At 39.8% G+C, this 27,178-nt stretch overlaps 1 protein-coding gene across 8 annotated transcripts in view; it reads left to right on the top strand.

The window, feature by feature from the left end:
- Nucleotides 1-215: 215 nt before the first annotated feature.
- Nucleotides 216-27,178, top strand: part of LOC133405577 (arf-GAP with Rho-GAP domain, ANK repeat and PH domain-containing protein 1-like) — a 43,952-nt gene continuing 16,989 nt past the window's right edge. For 4 of the 8 annotated variants that reach the window (XM_061682670.1, XM_061682671.1, XM_061682667.1 and 1 more), the window contains exons 1-13: nucleotides 216-361; nucleotides 7,145-8,208; nucleotides 12,009-12,172; nucleotides 12,537-12,625; nucleotides 12,701-12,786; nucleotides 13,300-13,452; nucleotides 15,886-15,955; nucleotides 16,076-16,196; nucleotides 16,307-16,491; nucleotides 16,654-16,760; nucleotides 17,685-17,884; nucleotides 18,167-18,252; nucleotides 18,892-19,074. In XM_061682670.1, the coding sequence (XP_061538654.1) occupies nucleotides 7,187-8,208; nucleotides 12,009-12,172; nucleotides 12,537-12,625; nucleotides 12,701-12,786; nucleotides 13,300-13,452; nucleotides 15,886-15,955; nucleotides 16,076-16,196; nucleotides 16,307-16,491; nucleotides 16,654-16,760; nucleotides 17,685-17,884; nucleotides 18,167-18,252; nucleotides 18,892-19,074 (2,466 nt within the window). In that variant the 5' untranslated portion in view covers nucleotides 216-361; nucleotides 7,145-7,186. The other 4 variants (XM_061682669.1, XM_061682668.1, XM_061682673.1 and 1 more) reach the window with 4 other exon arrangements.

The raw sequence follows: 27,178 nt of genomic DNA on the forward strand, positions 1-27,178 counted from the left end.
GAGAAACCTTATGAGAGTCGAAATTCACTTCGGTTTGAGTGGATAGTTGTCCGGGACTTCAAACCCGCCATGTGACCACTTTGACAATCGACGCCGCATCGGCGGAAATGCACTTCTTGACGCATTCAAAATAAAGGTTTAGACGCATTGCGAGTACGTTCTAAATTCTATTTTGAAATACCGAAACGGAAGTAATAATATTGCCTTCAAGTAAGTCCGGGGAGGTGTGTGGTGAAGCTGCTGTTTTTCATCCGTGAGAAAATGTTAGCTGCTATTTGGCGTAGTTGTTGTTGAGGATGTTGAGCTGATTTGACATCAAACCTCGGGCACAAGTTACTTCACTCAGCCGGTGACTGAAAGGGTAAGACGATTCAATTAACACCAGCGTTTCCTCCACCCATCCCAGCAAACCAACTTTCCCCACAGCAAGCTATTAGTAGACACAACAATGATGAATGATAATCAAGTGTGGTGGTTCACTGCAGCAAACAAGCCTGGCGCACTGACCGCTGGCTCGCGTCGCGTCGCGCTGTTTAAATACCAAAAATAAATGACAATAACAGTGGACTGGTCAGTTGATTAAATAACGAAGAGTGTAGTGTTGAGTCAAGTAGCGAGCAAGTGGACTACTTCCAACGGGGAGCATGTTGATCCCCAGTGGAATTCATTCTGGTTAAGCCTCTCCAAAAAATAAATAAATAATTCAAGTGAGGATAAGCGGAACGGAAGATGAATGAATGAATTTACTCTGACTAAAAAAACATTTTTGGAGAGCTGAGTTAATTTTCACTGAACACACCCAAGCTTGATTACCACCAGAACGCTTCGGTCAAGAAATCGGTTAAATAGAACCTGTCTGACAAAATGAAGTTTGTCAAAAGATCTCAAAAAGCTGCAACAAAATGCCACGATGTACAGATGAGAAAGTATTTGACGCCTATCAGTCTGGAAAGGGTTACAAAGCCATTTCTAAAGTTTTAGGACTCCAGCGAACCACAGTGAGAGCCATTTTCCAGAAATGGAGAAAACATGAAACAGTGGTGAACCTTCCCTGGAGTGGCCAGCCTACAAAATTACCCCAAGAACACAGCGACGACTATCCAGTAGGTCACAGAGGACCCAGGACATCTAAAGAACTGCCGGTCTTTCTTTGCCTCAGTTAAGTTCTGTGTTCATGACTCAACAGTAAGTAAGAGACTGGACAAATATGACATACTTGGCAGAGTCTCAAGGCCAAAACCACTGCTGACCATAAACGACAACGGCTCGTCTTTGGTAAAACAAAACAAAAACATTGAATGACTCACAAGAATGTTAGGTTATCAGTCACAAACCAAAAACAGCTTTAGGTCACAAACCTCAAGCTGAAGTGCCCTTGGATTCTACAGCAGGACAACAATCCAAAACACCAGCAAGTCAACTTTGAATGGCTAAAAAACAAAACAAAAACATCTTTTTGAAGTGGCCGAGTCAAAGTCCGGACTTGAATCTGATTGAAATTCTGTTAAACGTTAAAGGGGGAGAAATGCAAAAAAATAAGAATTTGAGAAGGGGGCAAATACTTTTTCATGGCACTGTACACATTCGAGTTGTGAGCTGATCTGGATGCCTTTTTTTTTTTTTTTTTTTGCAGATCTCTCTCACATCAAGAAGTGGATTTACAACGTTTTCACGCTTTGCTATGCTTCATTTCATGAGCGCTGCATGTTTTCCACATCAGTCTTGGTATACACAGGCTCGAATGAGTAAATCCATCGCTCTGTGCAATCTGCCAACGACACACTGCTGTCTCAGCAGGCAGTTCTCTAATTGTGCTTCGATGTCACGTCCGTCATGTCATAATAATTTGGCACAACATGGTGGCTCCCTTACATTGATTAAATATTCTCTTTGATTCTTTTTTCCCCCCACACACGCAATATTAATCAGAGTATGTTTTGACTAGTTTTGGCACATGCAGTGTATTCTTGCTTTAAAAATGTTTTGGGGTTTAATTCCCTTTTAGTTGTTGTGTAAATTTGGACATTCTGTCTTTTACACACGCTTTCCTTTTGGCTTGCTTTATTGCTACATGAGTGTGCAGTAACAGATCTGTTGTCTGTGTGCTGTGGAAATATAATCACGACATGGCAAATAATCTGCAATATACTATAAGTACGATTTAATAAAAAATGTTTTTATTTGCGATACAATGAAGTCGAAAAAAGTGAACCGCGATATAGCGAGGGATGTCTGTAATAAACATTGCAAAATGAAAGTCTCTCTCACGGTGTCAATTTAAAGTAGGCGATATCTTTGTGAAAGGATGTTTTTTTTCCCCTCCATGGCGCTGAGGATCTCACTAGATTGTATAGGTGTTCCTAATGAAGTGGCTGGACTGTGTTTTAAAAATTTTTTTTTTTTTTTTTCCCCATTGAATATCTTTTCTACCTGACCATTTTTTAAAAACTTAACAGAGGTAGAGTGACTAAACATTAGGCAAATAAGCATGGCATATGATCATGTCTGCTTTTCTCTTTTCGTCGTCTTACTTTTATTTCCCTTTTATTCCCTTCACGGCATTGTCCGTCACATACACTCATTGGATTACTCAGGATTGAGTCATTCAATGAAACATTGAGAACGGGGCTATGTTACAGGAATTGAGGGGAAGGTCAACCAGGCTTATGAGGAAAAAGAGATTCTGTATATGAATATTTTTTTCTTTTGCTGCATAGATCTCCTAATGCAGTCCATTAGTTGCATGCAAGCGAACATACACGACCAGTCAAAACTTTGGACACACTTTCTAGTGCAATTGGATGAGAAACTGTCCAAACCTTTGACTGGTCGCATATCTATGGGAATTTGCACACGTTAATAAGTGGTTGCGTAATGTTAGTTTGGATCATACTGTGTGAAATGAGTAAGAAGCATGTGGCTTTTAGCGCACACAGCAGCGCATTCATTAGACTAGAGGACATTGTTGGGATGCATTTCTGGACCGGCAGCACTGACTCATCATTGAGATGTTGTGGGCTCAATTCAAGCAGCAAGGCCAAAGTGGGCTAAAAGCAAACACCAAGGCCAGGGCTGAGTGCATTAGTCATTTTCACTTATCATTTGTGTTTTTTCTGGCAATTCTGACCATGAAAGCACCTTAGTAGGAATCAATTGGGTCTACTAAACAATTGAGGAACTTACTACGTAGTACAGTAGCTCATACCACAAGTCCTTTACAATGTTTTCTCATAGTAATGTACAGTATATTATTTCTTGACCAGAAAAAATGTGAATAAGTTGCTGCATTTGCTAGATGGTTAAAATGTTATTTCAGTTTTGCTTCATAACGAAATGAATATTATTTCTGTTGTCTGTGCAATTTATAGCATTGCCATTGAAAAAGAAATTGGAAATATACGTTATCCTAATATGTACTGTTCTTAGTTGTATCTTTAACATAAAAAAGACACTGGAGAGAAAGAAGCAAAAGTAAAATGCATTGTGCAGAATGATATTCCAGTCATTAAATTTCTGTTTATTGGCAAATTTTGTAGAATTCTTGTAATTTTGTAACAGACAAACGGTGAAAGAGTAAATAAGCATATTGTTAAAATTATGTGCATGATGTATATATGTAAGGTTCGGTGTTGTCTGTCAGTGCACCAGTGCCTGATAGGTTGCAGATTTGTATGGCGCTGATGGTAGACAAGTAGATCTAAGAATCATTGAGCTCATTAACTCATGATCTGCTCCCTTTCACACATGAGACCTTAGTGACACGGCATCCTGAGCGTCAGTCAAACAGGAAAACAACACAGGCCACAAAACCGACTGCAATAAACCACAGCAAGGCCTAATTGCAGAACGCCTTTTAATAGAATAGATTACCTTTATAGACATTGCAACAGTGACTCCACAATAAATAAGTTGTTCGCACCTCTGTTAGACCCAAATAAGAGATTTTTTAAATACTGATTATGAGCAGCATGGTGCACCAGTGCTTAGCATACTGTATCTGATTTCGTGTTGAAAGCTCCTGGATTTCAAATTGCAGCTTCCTCCCCCATTCCCAAAAATCAGGTAATTGAAGACTCTAAACTGTCTATAGGTGTGAATGTATGTTTTTTTTTTTTTTTTTTTTTTAATTTTTAAAAATTCGGCGCACCTAATTAAGAGACTGAAGGTAAACATGACGGCAGCATGTACAGAAATAAATATAGTAAAATTAAATACCACAATTGCGGAAAATATGGCTGCAAAGTTCCACTATTGGCACAAATGTTTTCTTTCAGGAAAGTCCCTTAGCTTACTGTGCTGTGAAAAAGTATTGCCCCCCCCCCCCCCCCCCCTCAAATTCTTATATTTTTTGCATCGTTTCCACACTTTATTGTTGATCATCAAACAAATGTATATATCAGACAAATATGGTTCAAGGGAACTTAAAATGCTGTTTTTGAATGATTTCATTTCTTAAGAAAAAACCCCAAAACTATTCAAAGTTACCTGGCCTTGTGTGGGGAAAATTAATGGCCCCCTAGCATTTTGTGAAAAAAAAAAAAAAAGCATTTTGTGATCCAATTTTTCAACTGCCACGCAGAAACAATTTAAGAGCAATACTGTCCTTAAATGGCACTTTGACTTAAATTTCAAATATTGGCCAGAGATATGTTATTGATAACCAATTTAATGCATTTTTCTCCAGATTTAACAATATTCTTGTCCATGTCAATTATTTAAATCCATTTAAATTAAACCATTTTGCTTTTTTTGGACAGATAGTTATATTATTAAAATGTGATTAATTGAGATAAATTACAAAGCCTCCAATTAATGAAAACATTTTTTTAATCGAGTCCCACCCCAAATAAAATTAGATAGAAATATTTTATTTGATGTCATTAGAGGGATTAGATTGCTCGTGTATCTAATGTTGTAGCTGGTGAGTGAATAAATTTGTTACATGCTTGCGCTGACAGAACTTTTTTTTTTTTTTCCAGCCCTGGAACAGCCCCGTAATTTGTGACCTTTAACCTGGTCATTCTGTATGGCGTGTGTATAAAAGGAAAGTCATCTGTTGCGTGTGCACATCCTGGCTCAGTGTATATGTGTCAAAAAATGGATATGAATCCTGAAGCACTGCCTGAGGCACCTATTCACACACTTTATTAAGTGACTACTTGTTTTAGAATGTGTGACCAGAGGCTAACAGTGTTCCCTCACGCGCACACTTACCCAAGCAACAGACTGCTCCATTGTGAAGGCCGCACAGAGACTCTGTTATTGGCTGCTTTGTGTCCGGGAGGGACGCAGTGGGAGGTGACTATGAAGACAATAGGAGAGAGTGGGGACATAAATTAATTGAAATGTGCAGAAATTAAAACATTGCTGGAGAAAACTACAGTGGACTGGATTATATACATAATGAGGTAAGGTTCGTTGGAAAAAGGATGTCGGCAGTTGTGCAATTGGCAAACCCCAATGTCGAGCTCAGCATTTTAAAGAAGTGCGTTGACATTTTTGGATAATTGGTTGTTTGCCCGGTAAAGATCTGTATCAGTTTGAGCTCTGGTTCACAGCTTCACAGTGGTCGAATTTAGACTAGCTCAGCACTGAAACACTTTAGGTGTTGACCATACACAAGCCGAAATAATGAACAAGTTAAGATTTACCCTTGTTGTCCTTGAACGTTTTCCTAGCAGATGGCCTTGTCCAAGCAGATTGTGTTTATTTAATAATAAGCAACATACTAAATCATGCTGTAGTGTAATTCATACCATGAAGGAATTCATTTCATTTCAACAGCAGGAAGTCCTTTTGGTTGGGAAGATTGCCCTATTCTAGTTAGTAGGAACCTCTGAAAGGAAATTGCACTTGTTTCAACATTAGTTCACTATTTTGTAGTATTTCTCCAACTGCAGCGATACTGTGTTGACTTGCCTCTTTATCTCACACTTCCATTACTGCCATCATGCATGTTGTTGGCTAACATTATTTCAACTGTACTCTGGCTTGAAAGTCAGTGAAGAGTGAAACTGTCATTGCCATGGAAACCCCAGAACACCTACTTTGTGTCTACAATCATGCATTTCGAGTTCCTTACTTCAACTACAGGAAAGAAACTGTATACAATTTAGGTTTTTATTAATTTGTCGCCCAGAGCGAAACACAGCTATTGTAAATAGTTCTCAAAGTTATGTTTGTGAATGTCTAAACATTGGCGGGTTCACATTCACATTGTAATAAAAAAAATATATGATTTAGACGGCAGAGAGGAGGATGCTGATGCTACAATATGAATATGGCTTTTAACTGTGGTGAACTGGTCAAGCTGTGTGTGCCAATCTTTCTGTTGCAAGTTGCACTTCCTCTCAAAGAGCTCTGTTGTGTTGTGTGATTGTGTGTCTTCGCTGGCTGCTGAAGAAATAATCCTTAAATTATTCAAGTAGAAGGCATCATTATTTTGATTTTACTTCCAGCCTAGAGGTAATCATACTGAAAATTCATATGATCTTTTGCTGAAGTAGTCTGTTGATAAACAATCTGCATACTGTACTAATCTTTGGCTCTGACAGACACAAACATGGGGAAGATGCTGATAAGTGCAAATTGAATAAAAAATAATTTCTTGTCAACTAGGTATTAATACTTCCTCATTCCTTCACAATGTCTTCTTCAAACATTGGACATGATGGAGTCTTAGGTTGAGCAAAGAAGCAAAAATAATTGTTTGCACCATCACAAAAACATGTAATCAATTAAGTTAAGATGCACACGTAACATTAAATTCTTCCATTTTAGAGTCAGCTTTCATTTTCCCCATTTCCATTTCCAGTCCTGTAGTGCTCGTTTGGTGTGATATATTGACTAAGCTGCTGTGCTTAAAGTAGAAAAAACGTTGAAGGCAATGGAAGCTAAATGAGCCAATTTTCTTTCTAAATAATAACTTGATTGTGGCTGTGTCTTAAAATAAAGTAGGTGATCTAGGGTCATTGGGGCAATGATGTGAATGATATCCTTCTTTTTAAGATCGTCATCAGCAGATCAAAATGATTGGGTTGCTATTATTGCGAGGCAAAATTAGTATATTGTGTTCATTTAAAATGCGGCCAAAAGGTTCTAAATACTTGTATTACCTTAAATTGTTTGGTATCCTCTCCCACAGATTACATGGACCATGATCTGAGGTGTGAAAGACTGCACTGCCATGTCTCAGCCCGAGTCTGATGTCACTGTGTGGGACTGGTTAAGTGGGCTTCGTCTCGAACAGTATTCCAAAGCATTTCAGATTGCAGGCCTGTCCACCTTAGCAGAATGCCATAACCTCACATCAGATCGGCTGGAGCAGATGGGAATAGCACTTCCGGGCCACCGGAGACGCATCCTGGCCAGTCTGAACAAAACCCGTGATGTCACCTCTCCGCAACTTAATGCACAGTCCATCTTTGTACAGGCCGCGAAAGCAGCGCAAGAGCAACCTGTGGAGGAGAATGGACCCCTGAGTGGAATAGTGAGCTCTGTAAAGCAGGAAAAACATTTTCAGAACGAAGCTGAGAAAGTAAATGCACAGACCCCGGAACCTGTACCCAGAGAAAGTGAGAAAGCAGTCCCGAGGGATAGACAAGCATCCAGGATGAAGGAGGAAACTGGAGGAGAAGAGAGGATGGCAACTCTTGAGCATAATGAAGAGGACGTAACTGCAGAGAAAAAGAGGCCAGTTCCAAAAGAAAGGACAAGGTTCCGCTCTAGTGCTCCAGTCCTATTGAATTCTCCACACAGCTCCCTAACTTATCCATTTTGTGACACCTCTTTGCCACCAGTGCCCCCACGGAGCACTTTGAACTGCCCACCACAACGCTTCACAACGGCCTTGACGCCCGCAGCCCCGGCACAAAGCTCCACCTTACCTCAACACGCCGAGTCCGTCGTCAAAGAGGCAGCTGTACAGGTTCAATCTACGTCCCACACCTCAACCCAGAACCCCACACAAGAAATTGTCCCCCAACCTCTGGTCCCCCCCTCCCAAACTCAGCCTCATACATTTTCCATTGATTTGCCTGCCCAAGATTCAAGAAGCGATATAATGGCAACTATATCCATCATGACCGTCACGGGCTCCCCGAGGGAAGAGAGAAATGCTCCACCTCTGCCTCCAAAAGCTGGGTCAGCACCACGAGGGCCCCCAAAAATTCCAAGTAGGCACCATGTACTGTCTTCCAGATTTGAAAAGTAAGTTTGCTACTCATATTAGCATACCTTTACTGCAGTGGTTCTCAATGTTTTACATCAACTACCACCATAAAAAATACCTGGCTCTTTGTTCATAAAAAATCCCGCAGAAGGTTTATACCTAAAAAGTATTTTTTAAATTATTCTATGCACTCTTACCACTATGCTTAAATACCAGGGAAACACAAAAACTTTACTAAGATAATGATTCAAATAAAATGGAGTATACATAAAATTTCGATACAAAAATGTACCTAAATAAGATTCCTAACAGTTCTTAAAATTTTTCAATACAAATGTATTCTACTTTAAAGCAAACACAACTGAACTATTCTTAAAACATGTAACATGTTTTAAGAAGTAACATGAAGGTTAGGTTGAAGGTAGTAACATGAAGGTTAGGTTGATTGAAGATTGTGAGACTGCAGGCTATGTGTTACACAAAATATTGCATTGACCATCAGAGTCTGACATAAGTTTTATTTTGAAAATCAGGTGCAGCCATCTGATGGCTCGTGCAGTACGGGGAAAAGGTGACACTGAGCAGACAAGCAAGCAAAAATGAGTTAAGAAAGCATCAACAAAAACACTGCTTCGAAAAGGCGTAGTGGGAACAGGCAAAATAGTGACGCAGAAGAGCCTACAACTTCCAAGAAAAAACCCTGTATTTTAAGAGACGTTTTAAGTCCTCTTTTCAGTTTTTAGCAGACTGAGAGGATGACCTGCATTGTTTTTTTATTTTTTATTTCTACAACTATCGTTTTGAGTTTTTTTAAATTTTTGTTTTTTTTAAATAAGTTTAATTCAAATGCCTGTTTCATTTTTTTCCCTTCTTGTTGTTGTGTACAGCACTTTGGTAAACTGTGTTATTTGAAAGGTTCCCTATAAAAAAAAGTTGGACTGAAAATGGATGGATGGATGGATTAGAGACAATACCGGCAATCCTTCTCAAGTTTTGGGTTTCTTGATAGTTACATGGGCTCTGGGTAATGACACTACAGGTTTGTAAATGAGGCAGTAAATCCAGTAAAACTGATTTGGCATTTGCACCATATATATATATATATATATATATATATATATAGCTCCATGCTGGAAGTCAGAGCTTAATGCCAGAGGTCCATATATATATATATATGTGTGTGTGTGAATACTGTTGTTTGCTTTACATAGTTTATCCTGTTTGTCTGTGCCTGGACCTCGCTGTTGTAAATAAACTAAAAAGACAACACTGCCACCCCCTGGACTCATTGACACAATGCGTCTCAGACACATTGATAATAACACCCATTTGAACAACAGTGATTTTGTCGATATTGAAATTGCTAATAGTCGTGGTACTACGGAATCCTTTTGGGTAGTGCGCATGGTCTGTGCGCTCTGCCCTCTCTTTAAAAGGAAGTAGCTGCAATGAGAGGGAGGAAGTCACAAAGGAGAACAAAATAGTTGCATGGTATTCCAAATGATCGCGTGATTGACACAGAGGTTGAGTGAGTAGGAAACTGATGGAGAAGTTATTTTCATTTTCTCCATTGCTTCGTCACAGTTTTGCCCGTGTCTTTGTCAGTGTGCTTTGTTACCGCCACCCCCTTTTTTGGTTAACCGGTCATTTCCTCCCCCCTCTCTCTCTCTTCTCTCTCTTTATGACTTTCATGTCCCTGACAAGCATGTCTTTTAAAATGATTTTATCATCATAGAAGAGGACTTCTTTTTACCATGACAGAGCAGGTAACTTTAATCCATATGTCTACGTCTCTTGATTGTTACCCCCACACTTTCTCCCCGCTGTATCTCAAACAAGGAAGACTTTTATTTCTCTGCTGTCATCTATTTTCCTGTAAGAGAAGCAAGGTGCTGTTAGCTGTTCTGTTTTCTTGTTGCACTTAGGAGACAATACCACTGAAATGGGTTACTTCCAATTTTCATGTACCTAAAGGAAAGAATGTTTTTTCTTTCTTTCTGGGGCCTGTACATTTAAAAGGAACATTCTAATATTTGAATGTACTTTACAATGATTCTGGTTTTTATAGCTGCAGTGGAACTAGAAACTTATCCCAAGCTGCTTTGCTGGATATGTACAATATTATGTTGTTAGCCACACATCATTAAATAGTGGTGTGTCTGTGCAAAGTTTAGTTTGTTGCTAAGTAGTTGTTTGCTATTTTGTTAATTTTTATTATTATTATTATTATTTTGTAGAAATGTGCTCGGAATTCCACACAAGCATTGAGCACTCATTGGGGCATCACTTTACATTCTATGAAAGAGATGATTGTGTAAGATGAGTTAATGTTGTCCTTATTGTTTACCTTTATACTCCTGCTTAAATGAGCATTTTAAAGAAAAGGCGCTCCAAATAAACATGTACTTATGTATAGCAAAATACGTTTACCCCTTCGTTTTGGTGCTCCTCCTCTGCAAAAATAGAAAAAGCGCAGTTTCCCGTCATTGTGGACCTATTTTGGGGAGGTACAGTGAAAGGACTCGTACACTGATGACACGATGAGACATATTTGTGATGAAGTCATGTAGTGCATTCGCAATGGTCTATATACTTATTGATTGTTAGTGAAGATATTCTCATGTCACTGCTTTTGTCATAAGTTGATCCTTCTGTTAAATTCAATTCAGTTAGGCTTTTAAAGGAAAAGGGGAATATGTTCACCTGGCAATAGTCTTTATAGTCTTTCCCTTCATATGTAATATATCATTGTACTTTAGGATAATAGTGATGATTTGCAAGAACTTGAGGAGTAACCTTTTTGGCTGTTGCTATCTTAATCTGTGATTGCGCTATTTTCCTTTTGTTCTTACCAATTTTCCATTTATGTATTTTCTATACCGCCTATCCTCATTAGAGTCGCAGGTGAGGTGGAGCCCATCCCAGCTGGATGGGACTGCCAGCCAGCCGAGCACATATAGACAACACTTTTATTCACACTTGTGGACAATTTTGTCTTCAATCAATCTAACATGCATGTTCTAAGAATGTGGGAGGAAGCTGGAGTACCCAAAGAAAAGAGATGCAAACTCCACACAGGAAGGACGAAGCCAAGATTTGAACCAAAAACCATAGAACTGTGAGGCAGACGTGCGAACCACTAGTCATCGTGCTGCCCTCTTACCATTTTAATTAGACAAAAAGCTTAAACCGTGTTTGCTTAATCCATGGGGATTCCATCTTTATTTACAGTCCGTTCCGTTGACTGACAGTTGAATTGGACCGGAGGAGACTGTAAAAGCCTGGAAAAAACACAACTACTACTACTATACATGTATTATTCACTCTCTTATCTTGAAATGGGAGGAATTTCTTGAGAGGGATGAGTAATATACAGGTATTTCACTCTTGTCAAACAAATCATACAACCCCCCCACACCCCCCAGCATCCAGACATTTGAAGCGCATTTGATCCTTTGGTATGCTGTTTACACACAGATAGCATCCCACGGGGCGATGCAGGTTCAGACTTGTAGTAGAGTGAGAAAATGTGTTAGGAAGAGTGGAGAGAGTTCATAATCTTTTAACCATGGTGTACGCATACTCGAGAGCAACTATCAGAACTGTGGGAGAAATTCCTCTGACTAGAAGTTGGCATTGCCTTGTTTTTTTTGCAGTTCTCTAATGGAATGACAGGAGATTGAACGTTTTGTTGAAAGGATTCTTTCCAACAGAGGATGTATAGAATCAGCCGTCTGTGGGGGATTTTCACCCAACCTCGTGACACCATGGTCCTTGAGGACTCCGCTGATGCTTCACAATCCCCTGGTGACCACTCCTGTTCTCCTTTGTCCCCCAGCCCCCTTCCCAGCAAGACTGATGAACTCCTTCAAGACCAATTTCCAACCGTTCCACCTCGTATCATGACTTCTCAAACTCAAGAAGTCATACAACAGTCAAGCCAACCTGCCCCTCACGCAGCCCTGCCTGCTCAAGGTGTCCCCCAGCTTCCTCCTCAGACGAGTAAGTAGAGTACTATGAACATTTGTCTTTCTCTTATGCACTATCAAATTCATTGAATTTATTCCAAATTTCAAATCAGAGAAGTGGCTTCATGTGCTGTAAACAACAAAAATGAATTTCTGGTCTCAAGACCTGTACCAATAAGTTAATGCTACCAACACTGCTGCTGTAAATACCTCAGTGTATTTGATCACTTTATTTCATTTTTTAAGACTATCTGAATGTGTCTCGTGGGGTGCATCCCATGTGTGCGTGTCCCCCCCCCCCTTTGTATTTAAAATCATTTTCTAATTGAGCAAATATTTTTGTATACATTATTGGTGTTTCATATCCCCTCATATTCTAATTGTCTGACTTGTTTCAGTATTGTGCCCACCAGATGGTGATTCAGATGACTATGAAGAGACAGACACATCTTATGCCAGTGTTCATCCAGTGAACCCTTTAGGCAGGGTACGAGGTGTTAATCGGTTGTAGCAACTGCATTCATTTATAACCTTTATGAATGACAACAGTGTCTTCCTCTAGGAAATGTCCCTGCAAGTGCCTCTTCAAGCAAAAGGGCGCTACAGTTCTTTATGCAGTGATGACGAACTATTAGATGATGATGATGAGTAAGTCATACGCAAGATTTACACAAATCAGGAAGCACACATTTGAGCTGTTAAGGCTTTTGAAGCAAAGCCAACGGTCGGCCCACGTGACCGACTGACAGCCGAGTGCCGCTCCGGTGAAGTGTTGGCACGTCGGCCCGGTAAAGACGGCAAACACAAGAGACAGACTTGAGATGACTGGTGGCAGTAATTCATTACATACTGCCCCCAAATGTGATGTGTTTTTAGCAATGCAGTTATGTTATTTTCTCACATATCCTAAATAATTGTGCCGCATATGTTTTTGTGATTGTTAGTCTCCGCATACAGTGAGAAAAGTGAAAGTGAATTTGTTTATGGTTTGTGTAATGTGGACTGTAATTTCTGACACCAACAGACCAGAAAAACTCATATCTCGTCTGTATTAAATCAGATATAGATGCATGTTTTCTTTCAGGGGTAAACGCTTGGCTGTCATCTTGTTAGGTTAGTGTTGTTGTTGTGTTGTCGCTGCTTATTTTTGTCCATCTATAGTCCTAGTGTTTGGGAAGAACCAGGCCTCAGCAGCCTGCAAGGCAGCATCTTTCTGCCTAACACTGGCAGACTGGCATCAGCCCCTAAAGAAGACAGCTCCCAGCTCTCTGCTGTCATCAAGATGGGCTGGCTTGACAAGAATCCACCACAGGGGTAGGACATCTGCTTCTTCTAAAAAGATTCTTCTAACAAAGAGTGATAAACGTTGGGTATGGATACATTATTGAATTGTCATATTGTCAAACAAATCCCCAATATGTTCATCGAGAAACATTTATAACAAAGGGGAGCCATAGTCAACAGTGCCAAATGATGGATTAGAATAGACTCTCAAACTGTTGTTGTTTTTATTATTACATAGTTCAGTACCTGCGTTCTGATTCATGTGGGAACTCTAAATATTGAGCACTGCATTGTATCGATGCATGTGTAAACACTACTGTAGATAGACACAATTACTGTAGTAGGACACCTGGCCATTACGCATACGGGTAGTGAAAATGAGGAATTGGTCCCTCCTTTGTTGCTTCCATTTGTCTGGGCAGACTTTCTCCAAAATTTTGGACTGCGTTTATGGGAACTTTTATCTAGAGCACAGGTGTCAAACTCACGGCCCAGGGGCCAGATTCGGCCCGCCACATTATTTTATGTTGCCCGCGAAAGAAAATTATGTGCGTCGACTTCATGTTTTTCGCTAAAATACCAAAATTGCAAATTGTCTTCACTTTTGATAACACATATTGTAGGAATTACCAACCCCCGTTTTAAAATACATTTTATAGTTAAACAAACTGCTTTTTACTGGCTGCTGATTTCAAAACTAGTAATCCATCATTCTGTTTCAGTCATAACGGCCCTTAGAGGGGAAACCATGACTACGATGCGACCTGCGAAAAATATGAGTTTGACACCCCTGATAGAGGATTTGTGAGGTCAGAGATCACTAACCCCGGACCTGAGAGAAGGCCGAGCTCATCATCTCTGTTGTAGTTCATATCAAAGGTAGTTGATGGTGTTGAAGTCAGAGGCCTCAGATTCTTTCTCACCAAACCCATCCAATCATTACTTTATGGCAGAGGTGGGCATAAGTCACATAGCAAGTCCCAAGTCACTGTGGGGATAAAAATCAAGCAAGTCAAGTCGCCACTAAATTGCAAGCAAGTCGAGTCAAGTCATTACTTGGGTGAAGCAAGTCGCAAGTCAAGTCATACAATCTTGCTCCAGTCGCAGCATTGCAGTGAGCAATGAAGTATTTTTTCACAAATCATAACACGAAAAAAGTATTCACACCTTACCAGAGTTAAATGAACAGCAACTGAGATTATGATTTATTGAATTTATTGCACTGAATTGTTTTAATGTTGTATTTCAAACTCAATATAACTCAACTTTATTTCTGAACAAACTATGCTGTGTACTTTGTGGTGACAGCCTTGTAAGTGCTGTGGTTCTTAAGAGAACACCATTAAACAAAAACCAAGACTGTTTTCTGCGGGTCAAATATTATGAGATGTGTGTACCATATGGGCTACTTGAGAATGAAAAAGATTCATAATTAAGGGTATAATATATGACATAAAAATCTTGCCATCCTTCAGAAAAAAGTAATGTGTACAAAATCTGTATTCCTCCTGTGTCCTCTACTTTACTTAAATCACTCAGTCAGGTTTGTTAATTGATTTAGAAGCACTGACTCTGGACAATTGTTGTTTTATATGCTGTGGTCTCAATTTGAAAAAAGACAGTGCAGACAGCTTTGTCACTGAGGCGACACAAAAGATGACATTTTAATGGTTACACTTCAATAAACACTTTCAGTAGTATGAAAATTATATTCACGCGTAACTGCTCACTACTGCTAGTACTTTAATTACCAATAGTGGAACGCACTTTTGTCAACATTTTTTATCGCCGTGATCGGAATGCAAAGTGATCCCATACAGCACACCTATAACTTTTTTGTCGTTCCCGCAAACATCTCCAACTGTTTTCTTTTTTTTCTAATCTCCACTTCACTTCTTGTGCATTCTGCGGGTGGCATTATGTTGTAGGCGCTACTTTCTGCTCTACAGTACATGAGAGAGACGGGGGAAAAAATAAAAAATACTTTTACGTGCCTATGAACCGAAATGAAAGGATTGGGCAATTATCATAAACCGTCCCATCCCTACTTAGGTTACTGAGCTGTACTAAAACGTTCACAATCACATCATTTTTATTTCTAATTGTCCCTAACCAGTGTATGAAACGTAATGTTTGACCAGCTAGTTAAACTGTTTAATTAGCTTACCGGTCTTTGTGAGTTTTGTAGTGACGGATGAAGTTCGACGTCGTTGTTGTTTTAAGGACTTTGTTGGTAGCATTTATCCAAAATATATTGGTAATAATTCATATACAAGCCCCACCCCCAATTAAGGAATCTGTAATAATTTGTCAGTTGTGTATGTACCCCTGCTGATGGGAAAGAAGAAAAATACTTGTAAATACACCTACTCAATAAGGCTTACTTCAGTTGACATTGTTCATTTTGTGTTATCACATTAGTGCATTTTTAATTTTTGCTTCTGTTTGTATGCCCCTACAAAGGGCCCTTTATTATCAGAGGCGATGGGTAAAGCTAGATGTTGACTACCTGCGATACTTTGACAATGACAAGGTAACAACCCACACAGCATCAATCTGTACACTGCTTCACTGTGACTCTGCCATTTCTGCATTCTGCTTGCTCTGGTATGGTTAATCTTGGTAAAGTTGCTGTGGCTGATATCTGTTGCAGCAAGTGTATTCAAAAGGAATCATCTCGACCGCATCAATAACAAATGTGACAAGTGTTGGGGAGCTGAAATTTGAGGTCATCACAAATAATCGGACATTTATCTTCAAGGCTGAAAGTGACGGTTAGTCCCGGTTATTGATCTGTGTGGTGAGAATAGTGCGTGACACAATTATAACTTACTTTAGTGTTCGTGCATGTCTTTTTCTTTTTTGCCACTGCTTGTGCATCCAGTTGAGAGAAAGGAGTGGGTGACTGTGCTGCAGGACAGCACAAGGGGGCGCCAGAGGCGCAGTACTTTGAACCCTGGTTCACCTTTGACTCTAGAGTTTAAAGGCTATTTGGAGCTCAAAGGTCTACGCTCTAAACTTTATACAGTTGTGACTTTAGATAAGGTCTTTCTCTATAAAAACATGGAGGTGAGTGTTTGTAATGTTTTTTTTTTTGTCAGATAACTGGCTGTAATATACAAAGTGCTTACTGAACTTTAACATACTTGTTCCCAATTCTTTTGAATGTAAATAGTATGCATGCTTAACATTAACTATTGATTTATAACTACCGGTATGTCTTCTCTTTAGGACTACCGTATTGGAGTGGGTATCACATCAATTGAGATGAATGTAGGAAATGTTAAAGTCACAGATCGCCGCAGTTTTGATCTCACTACACCGTACCGGATTTTCAGGTACTGTAGGTGCACTCAAAATCCAACACTTTCACTCCCTCTTCAAACTGGACCTGAGTTTGTACTTTCAAACAGGATGATTCTTATCTTGGCAATGCATTATTTTGGATATAGTTGGTCACAGTTGTTAGTGCTGGGATCAGATCATGTTATTTCATGAGAATCCCCAACAGTTCCCTCAGCTAGCCGTGTGTGTGGTTTATTTGTGAGGAAAGAGATCCTCTGTGTGTGTGTGAACTTCTGGCTGACACTTCACTGCCTGCTGTGCAAAGACCCAGCTTGACAGGATGTGGAAACTGCCTGGCTATATGCGCAATATACAGTATTTTTAGCTGGTTGTTGAATCTCAAATCAATGATTTTAAAAGTTTGGTTTAATTCGTTTGTACAAAACACAAGTCACTCGAAGAGGCTATGTTAGACCTCCAGTCTTCAAATAGTAATTTGAAGAAAAAGGAACAAATCTCAGTTTGAGAGCTTACCATGTGACCAAAGAGAGTGTAGGTGGCAAAAATGCATTCTAAGTTCAAAAAAAGGAATCCCAGGATAACCTGCAGTCCACATGCACAACAGTCCATGTGTGTGCGTGTGTTTGTGTTTAAAGACAGCCTTGTTTTTGTTCATTTAAAAAAATAATAATAATAATTTGTGCATGCACCTATTTTAAGTTCAGAGAAAATACATCATAGTGTTGAAGTAAAAAGAAGAAGTACTTAATCTATTTGTGTCAGTCTGGAAGTGTGTTTGGATTCCAGTTTTCAACTCAAATATATTTAGCGAGACAAAAGCGGAATTAGTCAGTTCTAAGAGGATGACGGGATTCACATATTCAAGGCTATGCTTGCTTTCTTTAGTCCCATTACTTGATGGGTGCAACTGATGCCGTAATGGCAGTATTAAAAAATGTGTTTGTCTCTATCCGCAGTTTCATAGCAGAGTCAGAGCAACTGAAAGATCAGTGGGTGGACACAATGAGGGATGCCATAGGTGAGGCCTTGTCCAATAGAGAGGTTGCTGATCGAATATGGGCGGAGCCAAGCAACAGTTTCTGTGCCGATTGTGGCACTCCTAAGCCCGAATGGGCCGCCATCAACTTGTGTATGGTGATCTGCAAGCGATGTGCAGGTTTGTGTTTTGTGAATAGAGAAGAACAACTTTATAGAATTATAGCAGAGTTTACAGATGGTTTGAGTAATTTTCCCAATGTGATTACAGTATGCCAGCAGTGTATGGCTTTTTGATGTGTGGAGAAAATGTAAGACAAATGTGAGGAGTGGTGGAAAAATAATGCTTTTCATCTGAGAATTGTAGCCAACGCTTACGTATTTCATACCAGTATGTTACAGAGCACATGTGGGCTTCCTTCAAACTCGGTATGTGTTTGTTTGATATGCACATGTGTTTCAGGAGAGCACAGAGGACTGGGCCCTAACATCTCAAAGGTTCGGAGTCTGAAAATGGACAGGAAGGTTTGGACCGAGGAGCTCATACAGGTATACACCCATGTAATCTGGTGCAGTTTCATTCGATGTGAATTTTATTCCTTTTATTTCAGTGTGCCGATGGGCTATTATAATTGGTTGGGAAATGTTGGTCTAACCAGGAAGTAAATCATAGTTGATCATACAATCACTGAGTATGATCAAAGGCTAAAACTTTACTGTTCTAAGTGTAATAAACAGACAGACGTGTAGAAAAGTCTTCAAACACTGTTCAATCAATCAACCAACCACTCAATCAATTAAACAGGAGGGTTACACTACTTAGTTCTTCCTGAAACATAATTACCAAGACAAGTTGGACAATTCAAGACTGTGCCTCATTGCACAAAGAGGTCCATAAAAGCATGCTTGGATGAGTTTGGTGTGGAAGATGGGAACTGAATTTAACTCCATGCATACACACTTGAAAATCTTGGAGAAAGTTTTCCCAGAAGTCATTGTCGCTGAAAAGGGTGTATCAACTTCCATTTTCAGGTAGTATAGGTAGGTGTAATCCCAGGTTGCTCAGTGCTTTTATTCCAAGTTAAACTACTAAGAAATGACAAGTGTGTATACCAGGAGACCATATGGACCTTAACCACTGCTGCCTCACACAATGTCAAAGTGCTGTATTTGGCTATACCTGTGCAGGTGTTCCTGTTGCTTGGCAACAACCGTGTCAACAGTTTTTGGGCAGCGAACGTCCCACCAAGTGAGGCTCTATCGTCCTTAAGCTGCAGTGATGACCGGCGGCGTTTCATCACTAACAAGTACCGCCATGGCAAATATAGGAAGTACCACCCTTTATACGGAAACCAGAGAGAGCTGAATAATGTAAGTTTCAGGTTCCTCTTTAATTTAACTTTTGTTTCTAAAGGGGACCATGTGCATTGCTTGAGCTTTACTGCATGTAACATAGTTAAGACCTTTTGGGAATTCAGACCATTAATCAACGGATTGTGAATTAAACGCACTGGGGGGATTTAGCTGTTGACCAGTGTCTTGCCGTTTTGACTTCATCTATATCACACCCATATTTATGTAAGTGTGAACACCCTCTCTGCCAATATTTTTTTCTGCAGCGCTGTGTCTGTGTCTTGGAGTTCACATTTGTGACTGAATTCTTTCTGTGCACCATGTGTACTGCACTCACCCTGCAGAGTACGATTGACTGCGACTAACATGTCAAGAATAGGCGCTAGATACATTTTGCTCTTTTACTACCCTCTTTTAAGTGCGCTCGCAGACTGATGGGTGTAACCAGAGCATATATTGTTTTGGTGAAGTCAAATTTAAAAACACTCATCGCTCATCTGACAGTCTATTATTTCTTCCGTCAGTAGAAGGAAGTAAAACAGATATATATATTTTTCCCAGTCATTCAAACCTCCTTTTATGTGGCCCCTGTTACATTCCTTGCAGAACTGAAATGCAGATGACTTGATGAGAAAAGCGGACTGTATTAAGTCTCAAATATAGAGTGCTTGCCAATTGCAATAGTTTTGTCGATCGATCATGTATTTAGACTCAAAGTCATTAAAAGATACGAAATGATACTAAAGCAGATTTTGCTTCTGTATCACAAATGCTTGTCAATTTTTAGCTGGCAAATGCCAAACGAGGCATATGATGACGACATGTATGCCAGGTTGGACACTAAAAGAGAAAAAAATCTATACAGGTTGGCCAGGCAGAGGGATAGAGAAGGGAAAGGGTGTGCAGCAGGTTAGGGTGGTTAAGGATCGAGATGGAAATGTGTTGACTAGTGCAGTAGTGTGCTGGATAGATGGAAATAATACTTTGAGGGGTTGATGAATGAGGAAAATGAGAGGGAAGGAAGATCTGAAGAGGCAAGGTCAGGAAGTAGCAATTATTAGTAAGGGGGACGGTAGAAAGGCACTACTAATTAGTATAAAAAATAGAAAGGCAGTTGGTCCTGATGACATACCTGTGGAGTTATGGAAGCATTTAGGAGAGGTGACTGTGGCGTTTTTTACCTGGTTGTTCAACAGAATTGTAGCGGGTGAGAAGATTCCTCAAGAATGGAGGAAAAGTGTGCTGGTGCCTTTTTTTTTTTTTTTTTTTTTGTTTTTTTAAAAGAAGAATGGTGATGTGCAGAGCTGTTGGAACTATGGAGGAATAAAGTTGATGAGCCACACAATAAAGTTATGGGAAAGAGTAGTGGAGGCTAGACTAGGGTTGGGCATCGAGAATCGAAAACCGATTGGAACCGGGACTAATGTTCCAGTTCTCCCTGAATTGTTCAAAATTAAAAAATTCGGTTCCCAGTTTTGATGCCAACATTCCGCCCACCCCGAAGAAGTGGTGAAAACCAGCAAAGAAACAATAAAATACGTCTATGCCAACATTGAGACGGCTAACAAGGTAAACGGTTAGTTGCACTTTTCCACTGATGGTTTTAGCGTTTATTTAGTCTTCAAACCAACGTAAGCGCCAATGACGGGGGGGGGGGAAAGCTTAATTTAACATTGGGCTAAAACTTCACTGTAGCAAGTTTACATTACAATGAATTGGGACAAAATTCACACATTGTTTACATCCATTAATAAATAAATCACCGGTGCTGTGTGAAGTTACTTTTCGTGCCAAAATGCTGAGTTCCGGTGCATACCCTTCAAATAAAAGGCTACATGGTTAAAACAGGAAGTCAAGTTAAAACTTGCACATATAAACCATTTGACGTGATTAAACAGTCCCAAATAACTATTTTAACAATGCTATATTTAGATTTTAGCTGAAACATAAATTAATTGATTAAGTCAATTGGGTTAGTTCCACACACATTGCCTTTTAGTTCATAGGTTTGAGATATTGATACTGGTCATAAAGAACCCTGCATCAAATGTTCATTTTAGTCTATGCTGCAGGCGGATAAGAAAATGGATGTTCATAATTTGGACACCCTTTATTTAAAACTTTTTTGACCCACCCCCCTAAAAGAATCGGAATCGAGAATCGTTTGGAAGACGAATCGAAATAAGGAACCGGAATCGTAACCGGAATCGCTCAAATTCAAACGATGCCCAACACTACTCAGGACAGAAGTGAGTATTTGCGAGCAACAGTATGATTTCATGCCTAGAAAGAGTACCACAGATGCATTATTTGCCTTGAGGGTGTTGGAGAAATATAGAGAAGAACAGAAGGAGCGACATTGTGTCTTTGCAGATCTAGAAAAAGCCTGTGACAGAGAGGAATTGTGGAAGTCTGGAGTGGCAGAGAGGTATGTCAGAATAGTACAGGACATGTATGAGGGCTGCAGAACAGCGGTGAGGTGTGCTGTAGGTTTGACAGAGAAGTTAAAGGTAGAGGTGGGACTGCATCAGGGATCAGCCCTGAGCCCCTTCCTCTTTGCAGTGGTGATGGATACGCTGACAGATGAGGTTAGACTGGAATCCCTGTGGACCATGATGTTTGCAGATGACATTGTGATCTGCAGTGAAAGCAGTGAGCAGGTGTAAAAACTGTGAGAAAGGTGGAGCCATGCACTTGAAAGGAGGGGAATGACGATTTGCCGAAGTAAGACAATATATGTGCATGAATGAGAGAGGTGGGGGGGAAGGGTGAGGCTACAGGGAGAAGAGAGAGCAAGGGTGGGGACTTTAAATATTTGGGGTCAACTGTCCAGAGCAATGGTGAGTGTGGTCAGGAAATGAAGAAATGGGTCCAAGCAGGTTGGAACGGGTGGAGGAAGGTGTCAGTTGTGTTATGTGACAGAAGAGTCTCTGCTAGGATGAAGGGCAAAGTTTATAAAACAGTGGTGAGGCCAGCCATGATGTACGGATTAGATACAGTGGCACTGAAGAGACAACAGGAAGCAGAGCTGGAGGTTGCAGAAATGAAGATGTTGAGGTTCTCTCTCGGAGTGACCAGGTTGGATAGGATCAGAAATGAGCTCACCAAAGGGACAGAGATGTTAGATGTTTTGGACACAAAATTCGAGAGAGAAGGTTGATAGATGTAGTGAGGGAAGACAATGAGGGAGAGGAGGATGCAGGAGATGGGCTTACATGGAAACATTTGTGGCTGAAACCACTTAACCACAAACGTCGGCTGGTCACATTGGAGTTTGTGAGTGACTCACATTTACCACCTGACTTTGGGTACTCCCCCCATCAAGCGCAAAGGCGTGTGCGTGCGCCTGTGCTTGCATGTCACATGTTTAGGATAGGCAGGAGATAAAAGTGCAGTGCAAAAAAAACGGCAACATTTTTGCTGTCCTCTGTATTAGTGCTCTTGCTTTATCGTGCTCACTTTTTCCTGTTTCTACTTTCACACTGTTGGGCTTCCTTGCTGTCATTTGAGAGCCTGAATTCTCTGTTTTTGTTACAATGCTGAGCCTAATAGAATCCAGAGCCCTCTCTGTGAAGGTTAGGCTCTGTGACCATTGGTTCTCAAAGGCAGTGTGTGAAGGGTCAAGCAAAACATCTGCAGCTCTTCAGAAAACTTAAAAGTAAAGCCGAAAACTCATTTCATTTGGTTCTGCCTTCTTACTCCCACATTTCAGCTTCCTTTCTCCTTGTTTTTCCCCCTTTCTCGAATGTGACATCACTACTCACTAGCTGGAATGTGCTGTAACCCCGCCTCCGCTTCTCTTCTCCTCTTGTTCCCTTCATTGCTGGGCTGTGACTGCTAAACAAAGTTTCTCTCCTACCTCCTGGTTCGTTTGCCTGCTTGTAAATGTCTGCTGCTTTTAAGTTTGTCTCAAACTTAAGTGATGCAAATTAGGTCCTTTTTTTTTTCTGGCATTGTAAATTTTATCAAGTACCACCTAAACAGGATAAACTGAGAGGAAGCCAACAGGTCAGATTGTGTTTACTGCTAATGCGTGTAGAGTAAGGAAAGTGTGTTGTTTCTGTCTGCGTGTGTTAATGTTGACTGAGCCTTTTAAAGAGCGACTGTGTGTTTTATTGAGTGTTAGGAAGCTTGAGCTTGCACAGGAATCTCTCTCAATGGACTTTGGATATCTGGCAGTATTTGATTTTGTTTGATTGGCGACTACTAGGACTGTTGAAATTGTTTTCACATTGCAGCCTTAGTGCATCGTGCATACTTTGCTTGTTGGAGTGAGCTGAGATAGGTCAGCAAGCATGCTAATGCGCAACAACATATTTTTAATTTTGCGTGCGTGCGCGTGTGTGTGTGTGTGTGTGTGTGAATTGTGGATGATTGGCCCTTCTGTCAATGCAGATCATTGTGCCTCTTTCTCTCTCTCGTTCAGCCTGCTTCACAATCCTTAGGTTTCTGTCTTCTCCACCAGTTAGTCAACTTTCTGTCATGCATTAATCTGTCCAAAATATGTATGACTGCATGAAAATGTCACATTCTAACAAGGAAAGTTCTAACACTAAGACAATGTGTGCTTTGCTGCTTCTCTTGAGACACAGACACCTCTCATGTTACAGTTAATCTTTTGTTGCATTTCTTTAAAACTTTGTAAAGGTTGTTGAAGTTCTTCTCTGGTTTTAATTCCCCATGATTGTGGTCCACGTTTATGATTAGCATGCACTCGCTCGGCACAACATTGGATACGTGATTGTGAATTAAGATCAAATTTAAGAATTATGTATTATAGAAGAAGCTGCCTTAGTTAATCAATGTGTTCAAACTGTAGTTGCCTTTTGCCGTGGTGTAGAACTGCATCATACTTAGGTTATACATAGTTTTGTATACTCTTCGTCATTTCTAATGTAGTCAAATAAGGAAGTCAAAATATTAGAAACCCCTCTCACTGTAATCAAACCATTCAATTCAACACCTTTCTGAAAAGACCACATGTGAAAGTGTGAGGCTAGCTATTTTCGTTTTGTTCGTTTGTTTGTTTCTTAGCAATAAACTACAAACCCCATTGTGCTGATATGGGATTTGTTTTAAAAATGTTTTTTTTTACTTGAACTTTGCAGTCTGCTTGCATTGTGCGTAAGTGGGGCAATTACCCACTTGATGAGGGTAATGAGCTGTATCCTGTTGGCGTTCTGGTACGGGCGGCTCATCTGTCATATTGGTAGCCACCCCAAGTACAGTCACTGTCACCGCTAGCTGTTAGCTGCCTGCCAGCCACAACATTAGGTACATCTGCACAATCAAATAAAAGAGCTGTATCAAAAAAAAAAAGATGGGAATGTTCCATTTTGGTTGACACTGTTTGGGAGGTATTTATAATTTATTTTTGTGGTCGCTGTTTGCTGTGTAGAACTGCACTGCAGCTTGCTGAAATCTGTTCCTAAAATGTTTTTGGCTCTTTATGCTTATCAAGTTGGCCACCCTGCATTCGAGGCTGCAGATGGAGGGCCAAAGACGCTCGCTGTATTTTACAGTTGACGCCAACCTTTTAATGTCCAGTACTGCCTCCTAGAGGACTGGAGTGGAATACATCACATTTCTTGAATTAACAAAAAAAAATAATAATAATAATACTGACATTTTAGATTATGGGCCTTGGAAGAATTCTGTGATAGTTATCTTTGTATATTCAGATGTTTTTGTGATAACGTTAAGACTGGATCTCTTTCCATCAGTGATTCCCAACCAGTGTGCCGTGAGCGATCTTCAAGTGTGCCGTGGGAAATTATCAAATTTTACTTAATTGCTCAAAAAATTATTCATTTACAAGAAATAATGTATTGTTGTTCCTCTATTTATGACAGTGAGGCATAATGACAGACAGAATAAATAAAGGCTCTTCTATTAGATGGTAGGAAGTACATACAGTAATTACTGTGCATCTACTTTTTGTGACAATTTTGTTTGTTGGTGTGCCGTGAGATTTTCCAATTATAAAATATGTGCCTTCGCTCCATAAAGGTTGGGAATCACTGCTTTAGATTATGGTGCGTTACCTAATTTTGTCCATGGTGAGTATAAGTACATGAGCTACTGTATTACTGTATAATACATTTCTGGAAAATGCTACACTGGTATTACAGCACTCAGTAAGAGAGGCATCAAGGGAAGAAAATTTATACTTTTCACTCATGGGACATTATTTTTTAAGCTTGAGCATTTCTTCTTTCACACAGATTAGTTTTTTGCTTCATGTGGCCTTTTTGTCTGTACAGGGAGATAGCCTTTACCATCTGTCCTCATGTTTTTCTTTCTTTTTTCTCTCACAATTATCACATTCAACTACTTTTGTCTGTCAACTCTATAAATTATCCCAGGTGAGGTAATGGCAGAAAAAAATAGTCCTCCTCATGTGGAATTAATATATGGCCCCACATTTAAGTGTATGTGTGTGTATATGATGAAGTTTGCAAAAAGAATTAGACTGTGTGTGCGTCTGTAGGCATCACGTTCACGTCCAGCTAAGTAAAAAGTAGCGTCTGATTAATGAATCCTAATCTCAGGCGTTCATCTTTTCACTATAATATATATATATATATATATATATATTTTTTTTTTTTTCCTTTCTCTTATTCCAATCTCTTACTTTTCCCTTTCTCCTGACCAAGCCGCCAAATGGAGCTGTGTGATTATAGACACACCCAGATGAAATTGCTGTGTTTCTCTCATTCTCTCTCTGGGGATATTGTCTAAGATTCTTGAATTCACGCCCCATCTTTCCTGCTTGTGTGTGTGTGTGTTATTCCATTCATTTTCTTCCTCGGCGGCAGATGTTAGAGGGCGTCTGAATTTACACAGCCAAACAACCCATTTCCTCATTGTGATTTTCTCTAATTGGCTCTCTGCTCTCACAAACTATTGATATGTAACACTAACCTACATCCGGGACGCAAGCATTCACATTAATGTCCTGGGGCTGATTTAGTTTTGTTTTCCTGGAACACATAAACAGAGAATTATGAAGCTTGGTTATCATCATTCAGCAGCTGGTAGGGTGTAATGTAGTGTGTGTTCAGATTAGAATGTCTGTCTGTGTTGTGTGGGTCTAAGCTTGGCAAGTAATGAGTATTGTGCTTGTGGGCCTGATTAGGATTTCATTTCATTTCAGTCGTGATCAATAGGTTTTTTTTTTTTTCAGCGCTTTCTCCAAATTTTGTGTTCCAATTTTGTCACCCACACAGTTTGATTGAGCAGTTGTAATAATTTTTCTAACCTTTTCAATCAATACTAATCCAGGGATCAGCATGAGAGCAACCAGCGTTCTAAAATGGCACAGCAAACAATATCAATATAATAGTGCTTACATGCTGGATAAACTGCTATGTCTTAAAATAAAATGACCACCGTTGTCCTAAAGAATATGCACTGTTGTTAATTCCCTGTCAGTATCATCATACATGAGGTTTAACGACAACAGGGCCCACTGAGGAGGCTTATGTGGTGTGTGTAGCTCTGCAGTTTATTGATGACTGTGACTGTTTAGTTTTTAAAATTCATGCATTGTGGAGCACAGAAGCAATGTCGCAATTTTGGGTTCAACTGCCCAATCTTCAATTTCTACATTTGAATTCTGTCATTTGAGAAATTACTACATTATCAAACCAATTCCTATTTATAGTTAATGTTGGGGGGGGGGAAACAGTAAATGTATTGCCTCAGTTTTGCCAAAAGACCATTTTCAAGGTCTCCTGAAGGTTTGTTTGGATCATAAATTATTGGGGACTGACAAATAATTACAATCATATTAATGCAGGCTTCCAACCCCCCACAATGATTCACAGTCACTCTGATTCGTCATCGTAGACAAATATGTAAAAACCTGTTTATCCTTGTATGGCTGAACTCCACTCAAAATGTCATCAGCTGTGTGTGTGTGTGTGTGTGCGTGTGTGTGTGTGTGCGTGTGTGTGCATGTGTGTGCATAAGTGTCTTTGTTGAACACTGCATCCTCCTCTTCGTAGTCAGTATCATTGATGATATTCTTTTCACACATCACTTTTTTACCTGTCACCATTTACCCATTTTGGTTTTAGGTTGTGCACTTGATTTTCAGCTTTTTACGTATTACACTGTT

The sequence above is a fragment of the Phycodurus eques genome, chromosome 7, assembly GCF_024500275.1.
Source record: "Phycodurus eques isolate BA_2022a chromosome 7, UOR_Pequ_1.1, whole genome shotgun sequence".
Taxonomy (NCBI): domain Eukaryota; kingdom Metazoa; phylum Chordata; class Actinopteri; order Syngnathiformes; family Syngnathidae; genus Phycodurus; species Phycodurus eques.